Genomic DNA, 23,577 nt, shown 5'->3' on the forward strand with positions numbered 1-23,577 from the left:
TTCTAGTATCTTCTTCCAACCCTGGCATTTCCTACTTCTACCAGTCCTGTCGTAAAGGGCTGTACTAAGTCCGGCGACCACCTTGATCTGGTCTTGGTGAAAGGTCACGTGCACAGAGACCCAGTCCAGCTTCCAAATATCATTCAAAAGGATTCCAGTCTTTACTTTTAATTCTCGAAGAACATCAGTAGCGATCCCTTTTTCCATCCCCTGCAGCTGCTTCTCTCTGAGTCTCTGTTTTAGTCAGCACTCTTTGAGTCGTACATGACAGAATCCTACTTCAAAGTAGTTTCCAAGAAAAGATTCTATTTTCTCAAAAATCACAAAGTCCAGGAGTCGTTCTTTTGACTTGGACTCCATTTCTCAGCTTTGCTTTCCTCTCTGCTGGCTTCGTTTTCTGGAAAGCTTTTTCCATATATGGCCACCCATATCCCCAAGCTGAATCTTAGCAGTTTAGCAAACTCATTGGGAAAGTTCCTCCTTTTCAGCATTCTAAGGGGAATCCCAGGGCTGTCTCTCATTGGGCCAACCCTGTCCCCTTGCATTTGTCACATGCTCCTCCTAAACTCATCATTGGGACTCTGCTCACCTCCTGAAGAAGGAAGCTGAGGAATGGAGGTAGCCCCACTGGAGTCACACAGCCTAGGAATGGAGGACGATAGCATCCCCAAAGGGAAATTGGGGTGATATTAACATAATAAGAGGGAATCAGTGTTGGAGAGGACAAAACAACAATGTCCACTATGATTCCTCCATTCCCTCCCTCAAACCACTGGTGTCTTTTTTTTTTTTTTTTTTTTTTTTGGTATGCGGGCCTCTCACTGTTGGCTCTGGACACGCAGGCTCAGCAGCCATGGCTCACGGGCCCAGCCGCTCCATGGGTCACGAACCTGTGTCCCGTGCATCGGCAGGCGGACTCTCAACCACTGCGCCACCAGGAAAGCCCCACTGGTATCTTTTGATAGATGATAGATAGGTAGATAGATAGATATTGGGAAAATAAGTAGGAAGAGACAAGCTGGAGAGGCAGGAAAAAAAAGGGAAGCAAAAACCAAAAGACATGCTAAGCTGCCTAGATTTTACCTGTCCATCCATCTATCCATCCATCCATCTATCTATTCATCTATCTATCTATCCATCCATCCATCTATCCATCTATCCATCTATCTATTCATCTATCTATCTATCCATCATCCATCCATCCATCCATCCATATGTCTATTCTGTCTATCTATCTACCTATCTATCTACCCATCTATTCATCCCTCCATCTATCTATTAATCTATCTATCTAAAATCTAGGCAGCTTAACATCTGTCTTTTGGTTTTCCTTTCCCTTTTCCTCATGCCTCTCCAGCTTGTCTCTTTCTACTTATTTCCCCAATTCTGAATTATAAATGCCCAGCTACTGAGCTGGCAAATACTGATCTCTCCTTTAAGGGCAAGAAAGGAAGAGAAATGGAGCCAGCCAACACTGGATTCCTTGTAGCAGCGGAGGGGAGGGGAGAAGGGAGGAACTCACACTAATAATTTTGTCCCCACCATATATCAAATCACCAGAGTGAGGCTGTGTCATTTTGAGTTGTGGATACTTTAAAAATGTTCATCTGTGTCCAGGAAAGCAGTAGATAAATTTGCCCATGATAATGAAAGGAGACTTCAGGATATAAATACTCTGATGCAGCATTATGGATGCCTCCCAAAGGTCTGGTCAAACAGTTATCTGTGTTTTAGCTTCCAGACTTCTGTAGTGGATCAAGCCAAACTCCCAAATGGGTTTTTAAACTTGAGAAACATCAGGCTTGTTTGTCTCCAGCCACACAAGCACTCTTGAATTGAAAACAACACAGGCTTATAAAAATATATATATAAATTAATTGAGAGCTCTTCCTTCTGCCTTTAGCACGTTCAGCCCTGTGGCAGTTCAGACTCAAACTCTTTAAACAAACCACCACCCTCATACACACACATGCACAAACAGCCTGCTAAGAGCATTTAACGGCCTAGCCAAGGGCTTTGGCCGTGTCTCTGGAATCCATCCTGACCGCCTCCTGCTTCCCATCCTGCGTCACAGGTCTTGCTCCTCCTCTCTGATCCCAAGCCCTGCAGTGGACCCGGTTCTGGGAGTTGCCCACTGCTCCACACCCATCAGCCGCGAATCAGGGGCTCTCCTGGTTCGTGCCCTGACCCTCTGTTACCCAAGTGGATTCATTTGCCAGGGCTGCCTAAACAGCAGAAATGTATTCTCTCACAGTTCTGGAAGCTAGAAGTCCAAGATCAAGGTGTCAGCAGGTTGGGTTTCTTCTGAGACCTCTCTGCTTGGCTTGCAGGGACTGTCTTCTCTGTGTGCGCCCATGGTGTCTCTCTGTGTGTCCAAATACCCTCTTCTTAGAAGAACACCAGTCAGATTGGATTAGGGCCCACTCAGACAGCCTCATTTTCACTTAATCTCCTTAAAGACCCTAACTCCAAATACAATCACATTCTAAGGAACTAGGACTTAGGGCTTCAAAATAGTGAATTTGGGGGAACACAGTTCAGCCCATAACACCAGACTAGCTGACTCCCCACCTGCAGGCCCACAGATCTGCTAAAATCCCATTTCTACAGAAATTCCCATGTAGGTAAAGTAATTTCTAGTTAAGAGCTATGATAATCGGGGGGTGGGGCAAGGAAGGGACCAAATCATCACTGGTATTTGTAGAAAAAAATTAAGTTAACTGAGCAAGCCAGCAGGAGTGATAATTATGACCCCAGCCATATAAAGACTTCGGAAGCCTTGATTTAGATCTGGGTATCTGCTATTTCTCCTGGCAACACTTTTCTTAGCCACAATCTGCGCTGCTGTATATTCCTAGAAGCCATTTATTTAAAAGGGAAGCCATTATGACATCACAGAATAAAAACAATGATAGTAATAACTAACATATATTGAGTGCTTGCTCTCCTCCTGGCAGTGAGCCGAGGAATTACACGTATTAGCTCATTTAATCCACAGCAAAACCCTATGAGGTTTCGGGAATTCCCAGTCCAGTGGTTAGGACTCTGCACTTCCAACGCAAGGAGCATGGGTTTGATCCCTGGTCAGGGAACTAAGATCCCACGTGCTGTGCAGCCAAACAACAACAACAAAAAATATATATAACAAAACAAAAAAAAACCCTGTGAGGTAAAGAGAACTAAGGCTTAGAGTGGCGCAATAACTTGCCATGGTCATGTGGTTCTCCTGACAGTTCAGTAATAAGTTACTAACCAGCTCTGGCCAAATCAATTTTTTCAACTGATGGTTTAAACTCAATCTACTTCAAAAAAATCTTCTTCGAAAAAACTCTGAAGGACCCACTGTGTAGCACAAGGAACTATATTCAAAATCTTGTAATAACCTATAATGGAAAATAATCCGAGAAAGAATAACTCTATGTGTGTGTGTGTGTGTGTGTGTGTGTGTGCACTCCCAAGCGTAACTGAATCACTTTGCTGTATACCTGAAACTAACACAACATTGTAAATCAACTAGACATCAATTAAAAAAAAAAGAATTTGAAATGGGATTAGTTCACAACTTTACTCAGCCTCCTCATGAGGGACATTGTGGGAATTAAACCAGACTGGATGGCAAACTCAGATGCCATTAAGGGCCAGACAGGTAACATTAGTGTGTTGTCAACCCACAAATAAAACAATAGAGAGTGGTGGAGACTGAGGCCTCAGAGCAGGTAAATCTCATGTATAAAGGTAGTTATCAATACATAGATCTTGACAGTTGCTACCATGTAGCGTGGTGGCTACTGGGCCTAGTTTTGCCAAATCTTCTCATTTTTTTCAGGAGAAACTAGATATTTGTTTGGATGTTCACGTAAATTCTCATGAATTTTAAATCTTGGCAACTAAATCATTTAAAGCAACAACAGAGCCTTGCAGACTCGACAAAGCATGCCTACAAGCTAGAAGGGCCACCATTTGTAACTTCTGGACTGATGATGACCCTAAGAACCTTTCTGAACTTTCCAGAGGCTTTTCTAAAAATATTCTCCCCTATATACTTCTACTTGATTCAGGTGGGTTTTCTGAATGGCTGAGTGAGCTCTCAGGGGTCACCTGACACCACCACAGCTCCCCACCCCCGCCCCAAGGGAAGGAGAGGAGGCACTGGCAGGACGCCTAGAACTCAGGGCGGAAATACAACATCCGGGCCTCACAGCCAGAGGAGGCCCCATACAGTGAGGGGACAGAGTGATGCTGGAAATCAGATTGCCCAGAGAAAACCTCCTCCCAGACGACCAGCTTCCTGAGGGCCTGGACTGGGTCTTCCCATCTGGGTCTCCCCAGCCCAAGCACAGTGCCTGGCACAGAGTGGAAATGCAAGGAAGGAGGTCAAGGTTGGAAGGGATGGAACCACAGTTACATTTCTGAAAAATGATAGCGGTGATGATACGGAAGACAGATCTGAGTTGGGAGACCTCTGGAAGCCTGAACTGGTGCAGTGGCAGTGAGGCTGGGGAGGGGGCGTCAGGTGGGAAAGCTTGGCAGAGCCCAGCTTCTTCATGTCCCCAAGGGCCACGCTCTCCACTGTGCCTTCGGTCCATGGCACAGCCAAGAGAGGGAAAGTCACAGCATGCCAGCTGGGTGATTGACCCTCCAAAGAGCCCAACGACCCTAAATATGTCCACGTCACTACCTGCTGTTTTAATCATTAATAGGTCAATGCATCTCCCTTGCATGGGAACTGGATCCAAGATGGTGGCTTGGATTTTTATTTAATTTTTTTCACCCTCTTGCCAGTTTTATTTATTATTTTTTAAATTTTATTGAAGTATACTTGATTTACAATGTTGTGTTATTTAATTATTTAATTTTAGATCACATGTTTAGGGGCTATATATCAAATATCTTTCCAGCCTAGTAAAATCAGGCTGGCAAATCTAATAATTGGGATGCTGTGGAGACTATAACAGAATCCTTTATTGGACATGGAGGGGGAGCCCCCCGAATGGTAATATCTGCAGATTAACTTGAGAGTAAACCAGGCTTTAAGCTGTTAGTTCTCTAACCTCTGAGTAGGGAGCCTTGAGTTTGCTGCAAGGGGCATGGTTGCCTAAAAAGGCTTTAATTTCTGAGGACTGGCTCGGGCAGGCCAAAACAAACCATTTTCAAAATTGGCTTGGGCCTCCAGGGTCTTCTAAAACTCATTTTCCACACAACCGTGATCCTTTTTTGCTCTAATTTTCGTGCTTTTGGAATCTGCCTCCTCCTTCATATACAGAAGGATGCTTAAAATGCACCTTGGAGAATCGAGCAGGAGGTGAAACACCCAGTTTCCCATCTACTCTCATATGCTGTGACCAAGAAAGGCTCTTTTCTTCTTAAAGGGAGGCCCAAGACTCCCGAGCGTACAGCAGGTGGTAGCTGAAAAGTTGTTACAGCTTCACACCCAAATACAGCCATGATGGGTGTGTGCATGGGTGATGCACTTGTACATATGTGGGTCTGCAGGTGCCCACACAAGCATGCACACAGGTGTCTGTGTGTGGACATGTACATGTGTGTACATAAAAGTGTATGCACGTAGTGGGCAGGTACGTGTGTATACCTATTGTCTCAATCTCAAGAGGGGTGTTCCTTCTTGCCTTCTAATTGTGGGTACCTTAGTGATCAGAAGTGATTAGCAATAGCCTAATGTAGCGTGAGCTTTATCCACATCCCAAATCTGCTCCTTATTTGTGTGTTCTTGGGCAAATTACTTACCTCTCTAAGCTTCGTTTTTGCTGTCTAGAAAATGAAGATTAAAAATAGGGCCTACTGGGATTCCCTGGTGGCGCAGTGGTTGAGAGTCCGCCTGCCTGCTGATGCAGGGGACACAGGTTCGTGCCCCAGTCCGGGAAGATCCCACATGCTGCGGAGCAGCTGGGCCCGTGAGCCACGGCCGCTGAGCCTGCGCGTCCGGAGCCTGTGCTCCGCAACGGGAGAGGCCACAGCAGTGAGAGGCCCGCGTATTGGGGAAAAACAAACAAACAAACAAAACAATGGGGCCTACTTCATGTGGGGTTTTTGACTGTTGGTGAGATGATATATGTTAAGTACAGCACAACGGAGAGCACGTAACAAGAACTCAAGAAATAATAGCTGCTATTATTATTGTTGTTATTGTTGTCGTTGTTACACCTTCCTAACCCATGCTTACCGGGAGAAAGTCAGCAAACTATTTTCCAGCCCAGGGTGCTATCAGTTTCCACTTCTCTGCATGCTTGCCTCTGAGAGCACCCCAAGTTTGTCTCAGGGTTTCTGTGGGGTGTCTAAACCCAAGGTGGAGCTCATAGGTACTAGGTCCTTTCATAGTCTTAATCCTCATCCATCTTTCTAAGGTTCTGCTGCGCAGGTCAGCCTCTGCAGAGCTAGACTGTCGTGGGATCCCACAGGGCCGTGCCTTGGAGCTCTTCCTGTGTGAAGGGAGAGCTGCCGCATCATTACTGCCACAGAGAGGCCCTATAAACCCCTAGTAAACGTTTGCTGAATTGCACTGGGTTGGGTTCAGGGCCAGCCGTGGCTCTATATCTCTCCGGGGACCCCACCACAAAGCCTTTATTTGATCTGCTCTTCATGACCTCAGAAACCATCTTGAATGGGAACCTCCAGGAAGAAAACTTCCCCTCAGCAAATCTTGTTTTTTTTCAATATGTCCTCAAGCTTCCTGTCCCCCTATCTCTAAAAACAAAAGAAATACAATCTTTGGGATGGTAGTAAGCTCTTTTGGGTGGCAGTAAATTGTACTGATTAGGCAGATAGCCTCTGAAGTCAGAGTGCTTGGATTAAATCTTGGTTCCATCACTTGCTAGTTCAGTTTTAAGTTTTCTAAGCCTCAGTTTTCTCCTCTGTAAAGTGGGGATACTATTGTACCTGCCTCATGTACCTGTATTGTGTGAGGATTGAATGAGATGATACCCATGAAGACCTAGTCCTTGATCCATCGCACATCCTCAGTACAGTTTAGCTGTCATGATTGGTATTGTCGTGGCCATGTTGGTGGGGAGAGCAATGGAGTGGAGAGGACATGGGCACACTGGGCAAGACATTGAGGTTTTATTTTTGTGCGCCTTTGAGCTCCCTAAACATCTGCCCTGAGAGACACCCAGACAAACTTCCCTTATTCAAGGAATTGTAGGTGGGGGAGGGGGTCCACCGGCCTCAGGGTTGAGGAAATGGATTATCTCCAGTTATGGAAATAATGGATTATTTCGAGTTATTTCCAGTAACTCGTCCAAATGGTGGACTTCTCTTTTTCCCCCGATGAGCTCTCCTCAGGAACAGGAGCCAAGGGAGGGAGAAGTGCCCCTGCCACCACTGCTTCTCGAGGCCCCAAGGCCTGGTCTTTACATCCATCCCAGGGAAGAGAAAGCTGGGGCTCAGAGACAAGGATGAGCCACCACGTGGAGTGGGGTGAGCCGGGGTGGGGTCACATCCTGCCCTACGCCTCCAAGCGCCTGGGTGGGGCTTCCCATCCAGAGGAAGCAAGTCCCATCAGCTAGTCCTTGGGTGGGGTTTCCCAAAGCCAAGTGTTGAGAGGCAAATCATTGTTCTGAAATTCCGCTAGGTTTTAATGACCACCGTGCTGAGAACTCCTCCAAGAACAAATTGAGATTGTTCAAACCCAAAGGGAGCGAAAGGCGATTAAAAGGAAGAAAAGCGTCTAGCCAAGTCTCCATTCCAAGACTTGGATGAGGAAGAGAGTTTAGACACAGGGGGACCCAGGCCCTAACCCCTTTCTTTTTTTTTTTTTTTTTTTTTTTGCGGTACGCGGGCCTCTCACTGTTGTGGCCTCTCCCGTTGCGGAGCACAGGCTCCGGACGCGCAGGCTCAGCGGCCATGGCTCACGGGCCTAGCTGCTCCGCAGCATGTGGGATCTTCCCGGACTGGGGCACGAACCTGTGTGCCCTGCATCGGCAGGCGGACTCTCAGCCACTGCGCCACCAGGGAAGCCCACCCCTTTCTTTTCATTGTGATCAATGAAATTTTCACAATGGGTCTATCTTTTGTCTGTAAAATGGGGTTGATATAATTTGGGCCCCAGGAAGAACCCTCGTCTAGGAAATCAGGCAATCTTGTCTCTGTCAGACCCAGCTTAGCAGCTACTTTCTGTGGGCCCTTGACACATGCTTTTGCATCTCAGGCCCTTGGTTTTCTCACTGAAACATGAAAGCCTGGGCTCCAGACTTCTTTGTAGTTCTGTGGCTGTTTCTAGGTCAATGCACCGATGAGGGCTGAGGCAGAGATGTGATGATGAAGAAGAGAATAGCCAGGATGGGCAAGAAGTTTGGAAGCACCTGAGAATCTCCACCAAGGTGCCAGTGAACAAAAGGTCCACTCCCAGCCATGGCCCCTCCACTGTGTCCTCTGTTCTTGCCTTTAGCCAGGCTATGCAGGGCATCATCTGGGACCTTTTCTCCCCAACCTGTTTGTGGCTCAGCTCTTCTTAAAATGGTCCATTCCAGCTGCCCAAGCAGCATGACCTTGTGAAGTGGTGAGGAAGGTGACCAGGAAATGGCCATGTGGAGGCTGGGGAGCACTCATCAGATGACAGAACCTTCTGTCTGATAAGAAAGAAGCACAGGCAGCCTCAAGGCCCCTTCCAACTCCCATTCAGTTAGGGAAATATTTAAGGACCCCCCATGATGTGCCAGCCCTCACTGTGCTGACGGAGGACTGAGGTGGGCATGGGGGTGTGGCCGGTGAAGGGACAGCCCCGTCTTCAAGGTACACAGGGTCTCACCACCCAGATGTTTTATGTCCGGTGACTGCACCTCCAGTGGTTTGATGGCAAGTGTCTAGAGCCACCAGGTCTTGCCTGGCTCTGGGGAAAAGGACCAATCACAGTCTGTTTCTTCAGCATCTAGAGTGAATCAGCTCAAAAGTGGGACTGTTACTGTTACCAACCCAGGCCCTTGGACTCTTTCATCGATAGAAATTGATTAGAGGCCAGATGAGAATCGCAGGCAAGGCTTTATTGGGACTCGTGCTGCATGAGGGAGCAAAAACAAGAAACAGGTGCCTTTGCTCACTCCCTGAGAGGAGGTGCTTGGGTCCTTAAATAGGGTAACAACAGGGGCAGGTCCCTGGATTGGGCAGGAGGCAAGGCTTAGGTGGTCTGCCCACCCCCTTGGTGGTGCTGTGTGCAGGGATCATGCACAGTACCCTGTGTTTGCTCCAGGCACCTCAGAAATGGCTGTTGGTTTGTGGCCTTTCTGTATCTTCTTGTTCGTAATTGCCCCAACTGCACATGCATGCAGTTATTTTTCGTTGCTTATCATTTCTTTGTATTCTGTTGCCGGAGGAGACGTCTGTCCTGGTGCGAGCGCTCTGGTTAAGGTCCCAGGTCCCAGCCTATCTCATTACCAGCGCTTTTGTGTTTCTCTTTTCTCCTTTGAGCACTCTCTGCTATTACCCAGGCCCCACCCTGAAGCTCCTACCCCTCGAACCTGGCTGCCTTGAACCAACGCTGCTCATTTAACAGCCACTGGGGGAGACTAACTGGGTATCAGGCCCACTCCCTGCCCATAGGTGCTTACAAGCTAGTTGATAAGGGCCCTCTAAGGCAGCATGGACGAGCAAATGCCGTCAGACAGCCACACTGAAAGGCTTTCCCTGCTCAGGCCCAATAAGCGGGGCTAATGATCAGGGCTGAGTTCACAGCGGAGAGAGGAGGTGGAAACGTCACTCCTGGGCTAAGACACCGTCACCCTGAGGAGCTGGCCCTGGAAGGCAGGGCTGAGTCCCGGCATCATCTGTGTATTGTACTTATACAAATTCGACTGTGTATTTCTAACTAAAATAATGAGAGGAAGAAGAAAAATAGACATTTTAAAACTGTCAGGGATCCTGCCTGCTATTCCAATCTGTGTGCACGTCCTCTTGTGACAGACCCTACTGGGGCTTGTCTGACAGCCATCAACCTGTCCCCTTCTTTTTTGCCTGCTGAGATCTTGTTTTGTTCCTCTGTTTATCCTCCAGGTGGCCATGTGCTCAGAGAAGGCTGAGACCCTCACCGACACAGAGGGTAAATCTTGATTAATTAGCTCCAAGCCAATTTTGATAATTCCATTCCCTTTTTCCATGATTGGGTTAGGAATAGACTTATGCTCTGTTTCTGACCAGTGAGACTTTGGGGGTCGGCTTGGGTGTGTGAGGAGGGTGCTTTTGTGGAAGGCATATTAACTCCTCCCTTCTTGTGCTTCTGGATGTTTTCATGACACATGGAACTGCTGTATCCATCTTGGGACCCCAGAGGAAAGTCAAAAGCATTGCAAAGAGGTCAAACTAAGGCCGTGAGGCCATGGAGCCATTGAATTAACCACCTCTGGTACCAAACTACCTTGGGACTTCTTGTGACATGAGCCAGTCTATCCTCTGTTGTTTAAGCCTTTATTAAATAGGCTTTTGATTACCTTTGGCTAAAAGCACTCTCAATCATACACCCCAGTGGGAGGATGACAAGGGAGGTATTCTTCTGCTGTTCCTGCTGTCAGTCTCAGCTCCTTCTATCTCTCATATTCTGAGCATCTTCAAACACAGAGAAATCCTAGTTTCAAGATCTGTATTTTTTTGTACAATATGGTCCTTAGTACAAGCCAACAGCATCATCTGGTACTTAACAGGAGAAATGGTCTGTTCCAAAGCTGGAGCAAAAGTGGCTCTGTTGGGAAGTACGGTGCTACATTGGACAGTATCGGAGATTTGAGGAATTTTCAAGGGCAGTTTTTTTTTTTTTGACGTGTATCCATACACACATTTAGTTTTAATTTTTTGTGTGTGTGTGTGCGGTACGCGGGCCTCTCACCGCTGTGGCCTCTCCCATTGCGGAGCACAGGCTCTGGACACGCAGGTTCAGCAGCCATGGCTCACAGGCCCAGCCGCTCCGCGGCATGTGGGATCCTCCCGGACTGGGGCACGAACCCATGTCCCCTGCATTGGCAGGCAGACTCTCAACCACTGCGCTACCAGGGAAGCCCTAATTTTAATTTTTATTATTTTTTATTTATTTGTGGCTGTGTTGGGGCTTCGTTGCTGCATGTGGGCTTCTCATTGTGGTGGCTTCTCTTGTTGTGGAGCAGGGCTCTAAGCTCATGGGCTTCAGTAGTTGCGGCACACAGGCTCAGTAGTTGTGGCGCATGGGCTTAGTTGCTCCGCGGCATGTGGGATCTTCCCAGACCAGGGCTCGAACCCGTGTCCCCTGTATTGGCAGGCAGATTCATAACTACTGCGCCACCAGGGAAGTCCCTAATTTTTAAATGTAAGTCATCTCATGTGTTTATTCTGGTATTTCCAATTCAAATACATGGCTTTACTGAACTTTTTCTATATTACATCTGTATCTTTTTCTTTTTTTTTTTTTTTCGGTACACGGGCCTCTCACTGTTGTGGCCTCTCCCGCTGTGGAGCACAGGCTCCGGACGCGCAGGCTCAGCAGCCATGGCTCACGGGCCCAGCTGCTCCGCAGCATGTGGGATCTTCCCGGACCGGGGCACGAACCCGTGTCCCCTGCATTGGCAGGCGGACTCTCAACCACTGCGCCACCAGGGAAGCCCTGTATCTTTTTCTAACTGAGAATCTTGATTCCCATAAGCACATGATATGACAGAGCTGGAATATCTCTAGGGCAGTTTTGATCATGCAGGTTTGTGCCTTTTGTCTTTAGAACCTAAATCCTTCATGAGCTGCAACTGACCTGTGCAATAAGCACTGGGGCACAGTGGAATCAGAGAGTGACCCCCAAGGAAGTAGAAAGTATGGGCGATTAGAACCTGGTTGAGGAGACGATATTTAAACGGTAGAATTTATCTAGAGGATAGATACAGATTTGTCCAAAGAACTCTCTGTAATGGGAACTGGAGGCTGATGGGGATGGCGGGTCTGGAAGGGCTCCTTCCTTTCCTAAGGCTGGGCTATGTTATGCTACTGTAATAAACAGCCCCAATCCTTTGGCTTAAAATAATAAAGGTTTAGTTCTCATTCATGTTACATGGCCATCGTGGGCTGACTGTGTCTGTGCTTTGTGTTACCCTCTCGGCTGGGCCTTAGGCCAGTAGAATCGCCACTGTCTAGAACATTGCCATTCACCGTGGTGGAGGGGAAGGGTACTCTGGAGGGTCCTGCATCAGCAGTTAAATGCTCCGGCTGGAAGTGATCAATGCTACTGCTGCCCACACTCATCAGCCAGAGCTACTCACATGACCTCCCCAACTCTGAGGGGGCCAGGAAGTGAAATCCTGTTATGTGTCCATGAGAGGAAGGAACCAGGAGTATTTGGTGAACAGCACGAATGACCACCTTGGCCACCCACTTTGTCCAACAATCTATCTAAAATCTGTGTGGACAGATGGACTAGAGCAAAGGTCCATTCTCTTGCACATAAGAGTCCATGCTGACTTGCCTTCCTCTCTTAATCTGCTTTCACCTCGTGACACATGGTGATTCCAGGGGGTCTGGGTACAACTAGCACCCTCCCATGCAGTTCGACCCTCTCCCTCTAAGCCTTGGACCCTTAATTTTTATTTATTTTTAGTACTAGTCAGGATCAGAACTAAGGAAGTCACCCAGTGTTTATTGGGATGCCATCAGTTGCTTCCCCACCAAGCCTCCTTAGCTTGCTCGCCCTCTCCACGGTTCAGTCTAGTCCTGTCTCCCTTTGTTCAAACACACAGAACCATCTTGTCTATAGTTTACTCTGCTCAAGACCTCGTGGCTACCTGCTACCAACTCAAACCCTCTCCTTGCTGGTCCTCAGGTATGCCCCTGGCTTCTCCAGCCAGGGTTGAGCCCAGCCTCCTTCCTTTTGCTTGCACTGCCCTGTCAACCACACACATATTATTCCCAACAGAAATCAGTAGAGAGAGTGGCCAAGCCAATCAGCAGAGTGTGCCCTGGGAACAGAGACCCAGGGATGTGGGCACCAGGGAACTGGAAGCTTGGGCAAATGGATGTATTTATCTGACTGTGCAGCTAAGTAAGGAGGTGTATAAAAAGCAACAGCGACAAATTCATGGTGGATTTGATTTATTCCTGCAAGATCTTTATAAAACTGTCCCTGATGGAATATTCATAAGCATCCCTCAGCTACAAGTAGACGGGTCTCAGTTTTTCCACTACAGGGAAATGCAAACTTATTTTCTTCTGGGAGAGAGAAGTTATTTTTTCCTGAAGGTTTGATCCAGTGTTTTAAAAATGTAATTAAAATAGGGGGCTTCCCTGGTGGCGCAGTGGTTGAGAGTCTGCCTGCCGATGCAGGGGACACAGGTTCGTGCCCCGGTCCAGGAAGATCCCACATGCCGCGGAGCGGCTAGGCCCGTGAGCCATGGCCGCTGAGCCTGCGCGTCCAGAGCCTCCAGAGCCTGTGCTCTGCAATGGGAGAGGCCACAACAGTGAGAGGCCCACGTACCGCAAAAAAAAAAAAAAAAAAAAAAAAAAAAATATATATATATATATATATATATATATATATATAGTAGTATTGCTAGGGATTGTAGAAATAATATAAAATATAGTTTCTCAAAAGAGTTATAAATAAGAGGTTGAGCAAAGGGAGAGGGGGGATATAAAAGTGGTTATTTGAAAGTAGAGTAGGTAGAAATATATGTGAAATATATATATTCTATATTATGTATCAAATTATATATATATATGTTGATGAAATCAACATTCAAAGTTGTTGATAAAATCCTAGCACTGAAGGAATCTCAAACAATCTCCCCTACCCACGTGTGGTGCAATCACTATTTTAGAAATGGAAGTGGCTTTTTTACATGTTTAAGCATCATTCAATAAAGACATGTCAGTCATCTTGCATCTTCAAGTCTTCAAAATGGGAGGATCTCTTGTACATTGGTTATCAAAGAAAATTGACCCGTAGCCCTATCAGGTGTGGTGTGCGGGTCTAGTACCCTCTCCAAGAGTCTTATTATCATGTCCCTCTCAGACTCCACTTCTGCAGGGAGCTCCCATGTACAGCTGGCTGCTCTCTTCTCTCTACCCTGAGGTCCAAATGTGGGACCTTATTAATTTCCAGCCAGCAACACCAATAGAAGACAATGGTGTAAGACAGATCTTCTCTGAAGGTATGAGAGTAAGGGGAGAATTACATCCTGCCACAGCACGATGAATAATTTAAGATTGATTTTTAAAACATCACTGTTCTCAAAAGTTCTTTTTATCACCCCCTGGGAATTTCTTACTGCCAACTCTTGTTCCAACATTTTTCAGCTACTCTCCTTCTTCTAAATGGACCTCTTCCATTTTTCTTTTCCTTCCACCTTTTCATACTCAAATGGCTCGTAAAGTTGCTTTGTTCTCCAAAAACAGCTTTCTACCTGGAAGGAATTTTGCTTCTCTCTTTTAAAATAACATTCTTCTGTCCTCACAACTTATTATCAGGATTAATAACATTTTTAAGTTGAAATGTTATATCTATTTTCTCTCACTCTTGCCATGAATTCTGAAGTGGTTTCTTGATTGCAGGCTAAAATTCTGAGAATACACATATATTTATATCTCATAGCTCTTTCTTGTGGCCATATATCCTTTCATAAAGATAGTATTGCTTATGAAAGGAATGATTATAGCAGAGAAAAGATTCTTCCCAAAGTGGGATATAATATATATAGAGAGATGGGAATTAATACTTGTAAATGAATTTTATGCAACAAAGGGAATTATATTTGCATAGTTAAAAATGAAATACTTTATCCAAAATGGTTTTCATCTATGATTTTTGTTATAATACAATAATGAAATAATTACAATAATGTTACAATAATGTTGCTTGACAAATCATCCCCAAACTCAGTCACTTTTATTGTCATGCGTATGCAGTTGGGCTAGGGGTTGGCTGATCTACACTTGGCTTAGCTGCAAGGTGTGGATTGGGTCCAAGTCTGCTCCCCATGACTCTCATTTCCTTGCAGGCCAACTGGGACATGTCCTTCTCATGCTAGAGCAGAAGTGCAAGAGGGCAAACATCACCACACAAACCCATTTCAAACCTTTGCTTGCATGATATCCACTAAAATCCCATTGGTCAAAGCAAACATCAGTAGGACAGGGAAGACAGTTTCTCCCACAGTGGGAGAGAAGGGGACCGAATATTTGCTGAACAATAATTCAAAGTATTCCATAATTAAATATCATATATTTGTCCATCATGCCCAACATCTGTATGTCTCTGCCAGCCAGATCCAACAGGCACCAACAGTGGCTTAAAGCAGGAGGGGCTTTAGTTAAATGCAAGATGTGGCCGGGAAATAATCTATTCATGTGGGAGCAAAGATTTCTTTCCCAGAAACGTGCATTTAAGACAAAGCCCACAACCTCCCGGAGAGGAAATTGTAGGGCAAGTCATCAAACTTCTCTGACCCAATTTTTACAACCCAGTGAGAGACAATTATTTGTACTTTGCAATAAATTATAGCCCATGGATCTTGAGTAATCCATTGTGCATATTTCCTGTGAAATGAGGCTCTCAAAGATTCAGAATATAAAACGAGGCAATGCAACCAGTGTTAATGTATTAACATTTAATTAATCTCATATTAGTTTAAAGTGTCATGTAATTGCAAACAGTTGTTATAGTTTCACCACCTGATTTGTCCAGTTGATCCTTAGAAAAATGCTGAAGTATCACAATCTTTCCTGGACACATCTCTGGTTTCTTGATTTAGCACAGAGGCTGGTAAAGCACGTCTCATGAGCCAAAACAGCCCAGCGCCTGTTTTTGTAAGTAAAGTTTTATTGGAACCCAGCTATGTCCATTTGTTTTTATGTTATCTTGGCTGCTTTCCTCTATAATGGCAGCTTGAGAAGCTGCAACAGAAGTGGTCTGACCTCAGAGCCTAAAATATTTACTATGTGGCAAACAGGAAAATGTGCCAGTCCTCATTTAACATAATGCTAGACAGTTGAAATTTGGAATTTGGGTGATACACACAGATCTGGCATGAATATTGCCCTCAAGTTACCCTTAGAGAAAATTATTCAAGAAAATCAATAATGTAAATTAATATTACACAGTTTTAGTCTGTTTAAGGAAACAATCTTTTCAATACTTTAAGCTATGAGTGCTCATATCCCAATAGGCAGTTATTATACCAATTATAAAATTTGTATCTGCCTATTAAAGTGGACCCTGAGAAACTCTGCTAAGTATTACCTTCTTAGCTTTTAAGATGACTTTACTTGCAATATTGTTTTTTAAAAATATACTTGTCATTACTTCAAACTTTTCACTATTACAGACCATTCCACCTCCATTCACACACATAATTGCATCTAAATTAGTGTAGTTTTACTGTATTGTGATCATGGGTATTTCCAAACACCAGCCCCTGATCTCTTTTGTTGAGGTTGGAGAGAGCAAAACCTTGTATCTTGCCAGATGTCCACACTTGGAGCCTGTCTGACAGCGTAAGAAAAAAGGAGCTAACATGCATTAAGACTTGGGGAGAAATATATATAGATTTTAAAAGTGAGTGTAAAGTCTGTTATTTCCAGCAGCTGTGTAGAATCTAGGACAGTGAATAATCTGGGGTCATTTCTATTGGATGTTGAATTAGATTCAGATGTGCAGATTTCTGTGTTATGGGGGTCACTTTAAGCTCCAAATAAGACCTCAGTATGAGGCCTGGATTCTGGAGGAGTTCATTTTAACCTCTTCTCCACTCTAGACTAGGAATAGCACTATTTATAAAATACAGGATTTAGATAATGACTCCAAACTTGGAGATTAGATAAAAACAAGAGGTGCTGACTGACCGCACTTCTGAAAGGAAGCTCTCCTGGTAACTGCCAGGCGGTTAAACTATGGATTATCATTGGTTTCCTTTCAAGTCACATGGGCTTGGAAGCTGCAAAACAGTGAAGCATCTCTCTACACCAGCTGAACGCACTTGGCTCAAATGACACCATTTCAATTTTTCTTTTTCAGGAGTTGGGTGGGAGAGTGTGCTGCTAACAGGAGATGAGATAACCTCAAAAGCCACAGACACATCCAGCGCAGACATGACTGTCAAGGTAAGGCATCCTTTCTCCAGTGTGATTCTCAAAGTGCATCTCTAGAGGAAAGTGAGTGTATGGCAGATTTCTGGGGGCAAAATGAGCACTGCCCCTCACCCCACTGGGGTTCTCTCTCTGTTCACTGAAGCCTCAGTGAGCCAACCAGAATAAGATTTGCTGAAATTTGGATCCAGATTAGGAAGCCACCTGAAAACTAGAATCCAAGACTTGTGATTTCCAATGGACCCGTTGTAGGATCTTCTGTGAATATCTACATGTAGATTGTTTGTAAGTGGTAACCCTGTGGGGACAGTGAAGCAAATATGAAAATTCTGAGCTGAGAAACCCAGGCCCCACTGAGCATTGTGAACAAAGGTCAGAGAGGCATAAAGTAGCTTTGATCTTGACTCAAGATTTCCACTGATGTTAGCAGGAAGGCAGCACATGGCCCACTCTGCCTGGAATGCTAATGGCCAAAGGTTTACAAAATGAGTCATCTGGAAATCAACCTAATTATCACTGTTCAAATTAAATGCATGAATTAGTAATCATTGCCTAGATTAAGAAATCTGTAGCAAAATGTATCAGACATAACTACTTCCCTTATATTACTGGAATAGACACAAAGGAATGGTCCTCCTCTCTTGGAATTCTGTTTATGTTTCACTTAACGAAGGCTGGGGGTGGGAGGGCTTTCTAACATTTTTGCTTGAATGATTAGAATTTAAATAAATGCTACTTAAGAAGTTTTCTTGGAAAAACAAAAAGTAATGTCCATTTTTATACTGAGATATCACTAGAGTGATTTCACTCCTGGGTTTTTTATTAGAGGTTGTACAAAAGAATATACAGAATGAATTTATTCAAGCTTTCCTTTGTAATGTGATGGCTGAACTTGTGTTATCTGTATTAAAGATGTTAGAGAAAGCAAACATACCACAGTGAAATGTATTATAAGATGGGAAAGTAGCTTGATTGGTTAAAAGAGTCAACTAATCTAAATAATAATTAGCCCGTGCTACAAGTTTGCTTGTAATTATGTTAGCAGAATTTGCAAGACAATGATATATATTGCAGTGATGTATTGGTGTTTTGCTGGCTATTCGTGCAAAGTTTGCAAAGTTTGAGAAATCTTTGGCCATGTTGGATAGAGAGGGGTGGATGCTGATAGTAGAATTTGATGGATTTTGATGTGCTATTTTACAATCTGTCATCATTTTAAGAATTAGTTTCTGAGATGTGTTGCTAGTGTACCTGCAGAGTTTGTTATATAAAAGCAAATGGTGTATTCTGATACAAACAAGTTTTGCTTAAGTCCCATTTTATAAGGTTACTATTTAATCAGTGTGCTGCTCTTTGGCACCAGGATCTTGGCTAAAGTTTTATTTGGGTCTATTCAATTTTGATGTCATTCTCAACCTCTCTTTCTGTCTTCTTTTATTGAATACCTGGGAATGTTTTATAAGAACAGAGGATTTTTAGTTCATAAGAACTGAACCCACTCAGAAGAAAGAACACTATATACTTTAAAAAGTTAAGCAAAATACAAATATATTTACTACTACAATAAATTCCTAGAAATATTATTAAGTTACTCTATTAATGCCAGTCTCTTCTCAATAAATGATTTTTGAAACCTCTAGGTGGATGTAATTTAGGGAAACACTTCTGTTTAGATCTTTTCTGTTAGGTTTCCCAATTATGCAGCAATTATCAATTTTTTTCCTTTGGTACCATGCTGTTTCCCACCCCACACTGCTTTATGTATCCATCCTGCCCTGTGTCTATCTTTTTTTCTTTTTTTTCGGTACATGGGCCTCTCACCATTGTGGCCTATCCCGTTGCGGAGCACAGGCTCCGGATGCACAGGCTCAGCAGCCATGGCTCAGCGGCCATGGCTCACGGGCCCAGCTGCTCCACGGCATGTGGGATCTTCCCGAACCGGGGCACGAACCCATGTCCCCTGCATCAGCAGGTGGACTCTCAACCACTGCGCCACCAGGGAAGCCCCCTGTGTCTATCTTAAAGTATTATCTTTTTCTGTGTCTATAAGTGCCTGATGTTCATAAATTAACTACAGATTCCTCATCATATATTCATGCCTCTACAGCTATTCCTGTTTCTACTAGCTACTTCATATATCCTTATAATATCAGCTACTCCTGTTTTTTGGCCTGGGAAAGCAAAATATTCTGTTAAAACATTAATTACAATAAAACTTGATTCATTGACATTTCCTAAGGGGAATATCAGCAGAAACCACTAAAATACTTTGGTTTCCTCCCTGTTACTCTTCTTGAGATAGATGTACCTTTCTTCGTGGCTAGAAATTTTCTTTCTGAAAAAGGCACATTTTTTTGTGATGTCAGTTGTCTGAATATGGTTTTGTCTACTATATGTAGCTTTTTAATACCATGTCTTATTTTGAAATGATAGAGTCATGCTTCTAAAAATATACATGACTCAGATGAATGAATTCATTTATAAACGAACTTCTGTCATTCTGAGGAATGCTGAACTAAGAGCATTTATGCTAAAAACACCCTCTAAATACACTGATACAGGTAGGAGTATCATGTAGGCCTGCTCAACAATTTAAAATCACTATGTAGTAGGTTGAATTGTGAATCCTTTCCTTCCCCGCAAAACCATATGTCCGAGTCCTAAACCCTGGTACCTGTGACTATGGTCTTATTTGGAAAAGAGGTCTTTGCAGATGTAATTAAGTATCTTGAGGTGAGATCATCCTGGATTAACCAGGTAGGACCTAAGTCCAATGACACATGTCCTTATAAGAGACAGAAGAAGAGGTAACACAGAGATGAAGGCCACAAGAAGAGACAGAGGCAGGGGTTGGAGTTCCATATAGCCCAAGCCAAAGAACACCAGAAGCTGGAAGAGGCAAGGAAGTATTCTTCCCTAGAGACTTCAGAGGAAGCAGTGCCCTGCCAGTACCTTGATTTTGGATTTCTGGCCTCTAGAATTGTGAGAGAATAAGTTTTTGTTGTTGTAAGCCACCGAGTTTGTGGTAATTTGTTACAGTAGCCCTAGGAAACCAATATGCTCGGATCTACCCAAGAATTATACCTACAGTGCCAATACCATAGAGGCTGAAAGCCAATATTACACACATTCATCACTATTTTCTTATTATACTACGCTCAGCTTTTACAAGTTGTTTTTACCTTTTCTTGTTTTGAAAGAACCATTAACCTTTTTCAGCCTGAATCACAATTCACTAGAAGAAAAGTGTAGTCATATTTGGGGATAGCTTCTATATTATATTTTAATCTGTTTTGCTGCTTGTCTAGATATTGATTTTTTTTAAAGTATGGATCAATATTTTCTAAAACTTTCCTGACCATGAGAATCATCTGCAGCAGTATTTAAAAATAATATAGCTTCCCAGGCTTCTCCTTTCAAAATTCAGATCCAGAGGATCTGGGTTTGAGAATTAGCATTTTTAGCAAGTGCTGGTGATTTTGGGGGTCAGTTTGGGAAAATGTTGTCTAGCATACCACTAAAGCAGTAAGGGGTGTGGCCACAGGAGCCCTACCGCTGCCCTTGGCTCTCTGGTTGTCCAGCTGGTCTGAGAAAGGACTTGGGGACTCCCTGTTCAAAACCCTTTGGTTCCGTTTCTTTTACACACTGACTAATGCTCAGAACTGCAATTTCATTTCTAGCCCCATCTTCCATCATGCCTGTCTCTGGACCTATTTTTGCCCTCTGCACCCAGCCTACTTGTAACCAGAATGATCTTTTAAAAAGGGCAAGCCAGGGCTTCCCTGGTGGCGCAGTGGTTAAGAATCCGTCTGACAATGCAGGGGACGGGTTAGATCCCTAGTCCGGGAAGATCCCACATGCCGCGGAGCAACTAAGCCCGTGAGCCACAACTACTGAACCTGCGCTCTAGAGCCCGCGAGCCACAACTACTGAAGGCCGCGCGCCTAGAGCCCGTGCTCCACAAAAGAAGCCACCAGAATGAGAAGCCCGCGCACTGCAACAAGGAGTAGCCCCTGCTCACCGCAAAGCAACGAAGACCCAACGCAGCCATAAATAAATAAATAAATAAATAAGTAAGTAAGTAAGTAAGTAAATAAGTAAAGAAAGAAAGAAAGAAAGAAAGAAAGAAAGAAAAGAAAGTAGCATAAGGGAGAAGCACAAGAGACAGACCCTCACGTGAGAACACAGGGAGTAAGTAGATTTGAGGAAAGGCCAGTGTTCCCCCTTAACTGTAGTCTAGACAGAGATTGTCTTAGGCAGGTGCTATGTGTTTTAAAACCCCATGGCTTTTATTCAAGGCTTCCTTCCTCTTCTTCTTCCTCCCTCTCTCTCCCAGCCCAGCTAACCCCTATTTATATTTAAGTCTTTGGCTCAAATATTAGGCCTTTCTGGCCAGTATTGTCACGTGCTCTCAAAGGCCCTAGTGCTTCTCCTGCAGAGCCAGGCACGTAAATAACCATCAGCATCCTTGCATGAGATCCGGTCTCCCCTGCGGGAATGTCGTCTCTGTGAGGACCTGCATCCCAGCTCCTGACCAAGTGTGTAGCCTGTCATGTGCAATTGTCAACTGTTGTTGCATGAACAAATATATGAAGGAAGAAACGAAGGCAGTGTCTGTCTAGACTGCAGTTAAGGGGGACCACTGGCCTTTCCTCAAACCTACTTCCTGTGTTCTCACCGGAGGGTCTGTCTCTTGTGCCTCTCTTTATGCTTTCTTTTCTTTCTTTTTTTTGAAATGTAGTTGATTTACAGTGTTGTGTTAGTTTCACGTGTGCAGAAAAGTGATTCGGGTATCTATATCTATATGTTCTTTTTCAAATTCTCTTCCATTATAGGTTATTACAAGATACTAAGTATAGTTCCCTGTGCTATAGAGTAGGTCTTGTTGTTTATCTATTCTTTTTATTCTCTGTCATAGAATCTTTTTTTTTTTTTTGGCGGTACGCGGGCCTCTCACTGTTGTGGCCTCTCCTGTTGCGGAGCACAGGCTCCGACGCGCAGGCTCAGCGGCCATGGCTCACACGCCCAGCCGCTCCGCAGCATGTGGGATGTTCCCGGACCGGGGCACGAACCCGTGTCCCCTGCATCGGCAGGCGGACTCTCAACCACTGCGCCACCAGGGAAGCCCTCACCATTCCTTTTATTTCTAAACATAATTGAGGTACATAATTTACATAACATAAAGTTCACACATTTAAGTGCACAATAATTTCTAGTAAATTTACCAACCATCACCATAATCCAGTTTAATAACATTTTCGTCACTCCAATAAGATCCCTATTATGTCCTATTAATTTGTCTCCACTTAACCCCCAATCCCAAGCACTACTTTGTCTCTATAGGTTTGCCTGTTACGGACATTTAATGTAAGTGGAATCATACAACGTGTGGTCTTTTGTGTCTGGCTTCTTTTGCTTAGCATGGTGTTTTTCAGATTCATCCATGTTGTAGCCTCTATTATTATTTCATTTCTTTTAATACTGAGTAGTATTTCATTTCATGGATATACCAGAGTTTTGCTTTGTTTTCTAGTCCATTCACAAGTTGATGGACTTTTAGGTTGTTTCCCCGTTTTGGCTCTTATGGATAATTCTGTTACGAATATTCACGCACAAGTCTTTGTGTGGACGCATGTTTTCTTTTGTCGTGGATATGAACCTAGGAGTGGAATTGCTGGGTCATGTGGTAAATCTGTGTTTAACTGTTTGAAGAACTGTCAGATTGTTTTCCAAAGTAGCTGCACCATGTTACACTCCCACCAGCAGTGGATGAGGGTTCTGATTTTTCCACATCTTATCAATGCTTGCTATTGTCTGTGTTTTGATTATAACCATCCTAGTGGGTGTCAAGTGGCATTTCATTGTGCTTTAGATGTGCGTTTCCCTGTTGGCTAGTGATGCTGAGTATATTTTCATCTGCTTATTGGCCATTTGTATGCAGTTCATTTTTCAATGGCTTGGTTTCCTTTATGTGCAAGAGGGTACAGGGTACATTCTGTTATTCTCTTATTGCAAATGTGTAGTCAATGTTTTCTGAGTGAGGGACCCTCTTCTTGATGATGGGGGAAGGGGGCTCAGTTCACTTGTCCCCTTTAGGATCACTGCCATCCCCCCACCACTGCCCTGGGAGGGGGTAGGAGTGTCTCATCAGTCTCTTTTCTTTCCATTTCTTTCCCTTTCTTTTCTTTCTCTCTCTCTCTTTTCTGTCTGATTATTCCCCTCAATCTCAGCTTTTTTGTTTTTATCATTGTTATTAACCTATCAGTGTTATATTTTTTATTGTGGTAAAATATACATAACAAAAATCACACTTTTAACCATTTTTAAGTAGCATTATGTCATTCGTATTGTTCTGCAGCCATTACCACCATCCATCTCCAGGACTTTTTCATTATCCCAAACTGTAACTCTGTCCCCATGAAATACTAACTCTCCATTCCCCTCCTCCCTTCAGCTGCTGGCAACCACTTCAGTGTCACAGTTTATATGCAATAATATCTAGCTGTCTTCTCAAGGGGATTTGAAATATATCCTATTAAGAGT

General features: G+C 44.1%; 1 protein-coding gene across 10 annotated transcripts in view; it reads left to right on the forward strand.

Annotated features, from left to right (window-relative positions):
- PALM2AKAP2 (PALM2 and AKAP2 fusion) overlaps positions 1–23,577 on the forward strand; it is a 628,408-nt gene that overhangs the window by 469,975 nt on the left and 134,856 nt on the right. For all 10 annotated transcript variants that reach the window (XM_082627559.1, XM_082627558.1, XM_082627560.1 and 7 more), the window contains one exon: positions 16,964–17,049. In XM_082627559.1, the coding sequence (XP_082483685.1) occupies positions 16,964–17,049 (86 nt within the window). The remainder of the gene's footprint in view (positions 1–16,963; positions 17,050–23,577) is intronic.

Source organism: Mesoplodon mirus (genome assembly GCF_964341445.2).
Source record: "Mesoplodon mirus genome assembly, chromosome: 1".
Lineage (NCBI taxonomy): Eukaryota > Metazoa > Chordata > Mammalia > Artiodactyla > Ziphiidae > Mesoplodon > Mesoplodon mirus.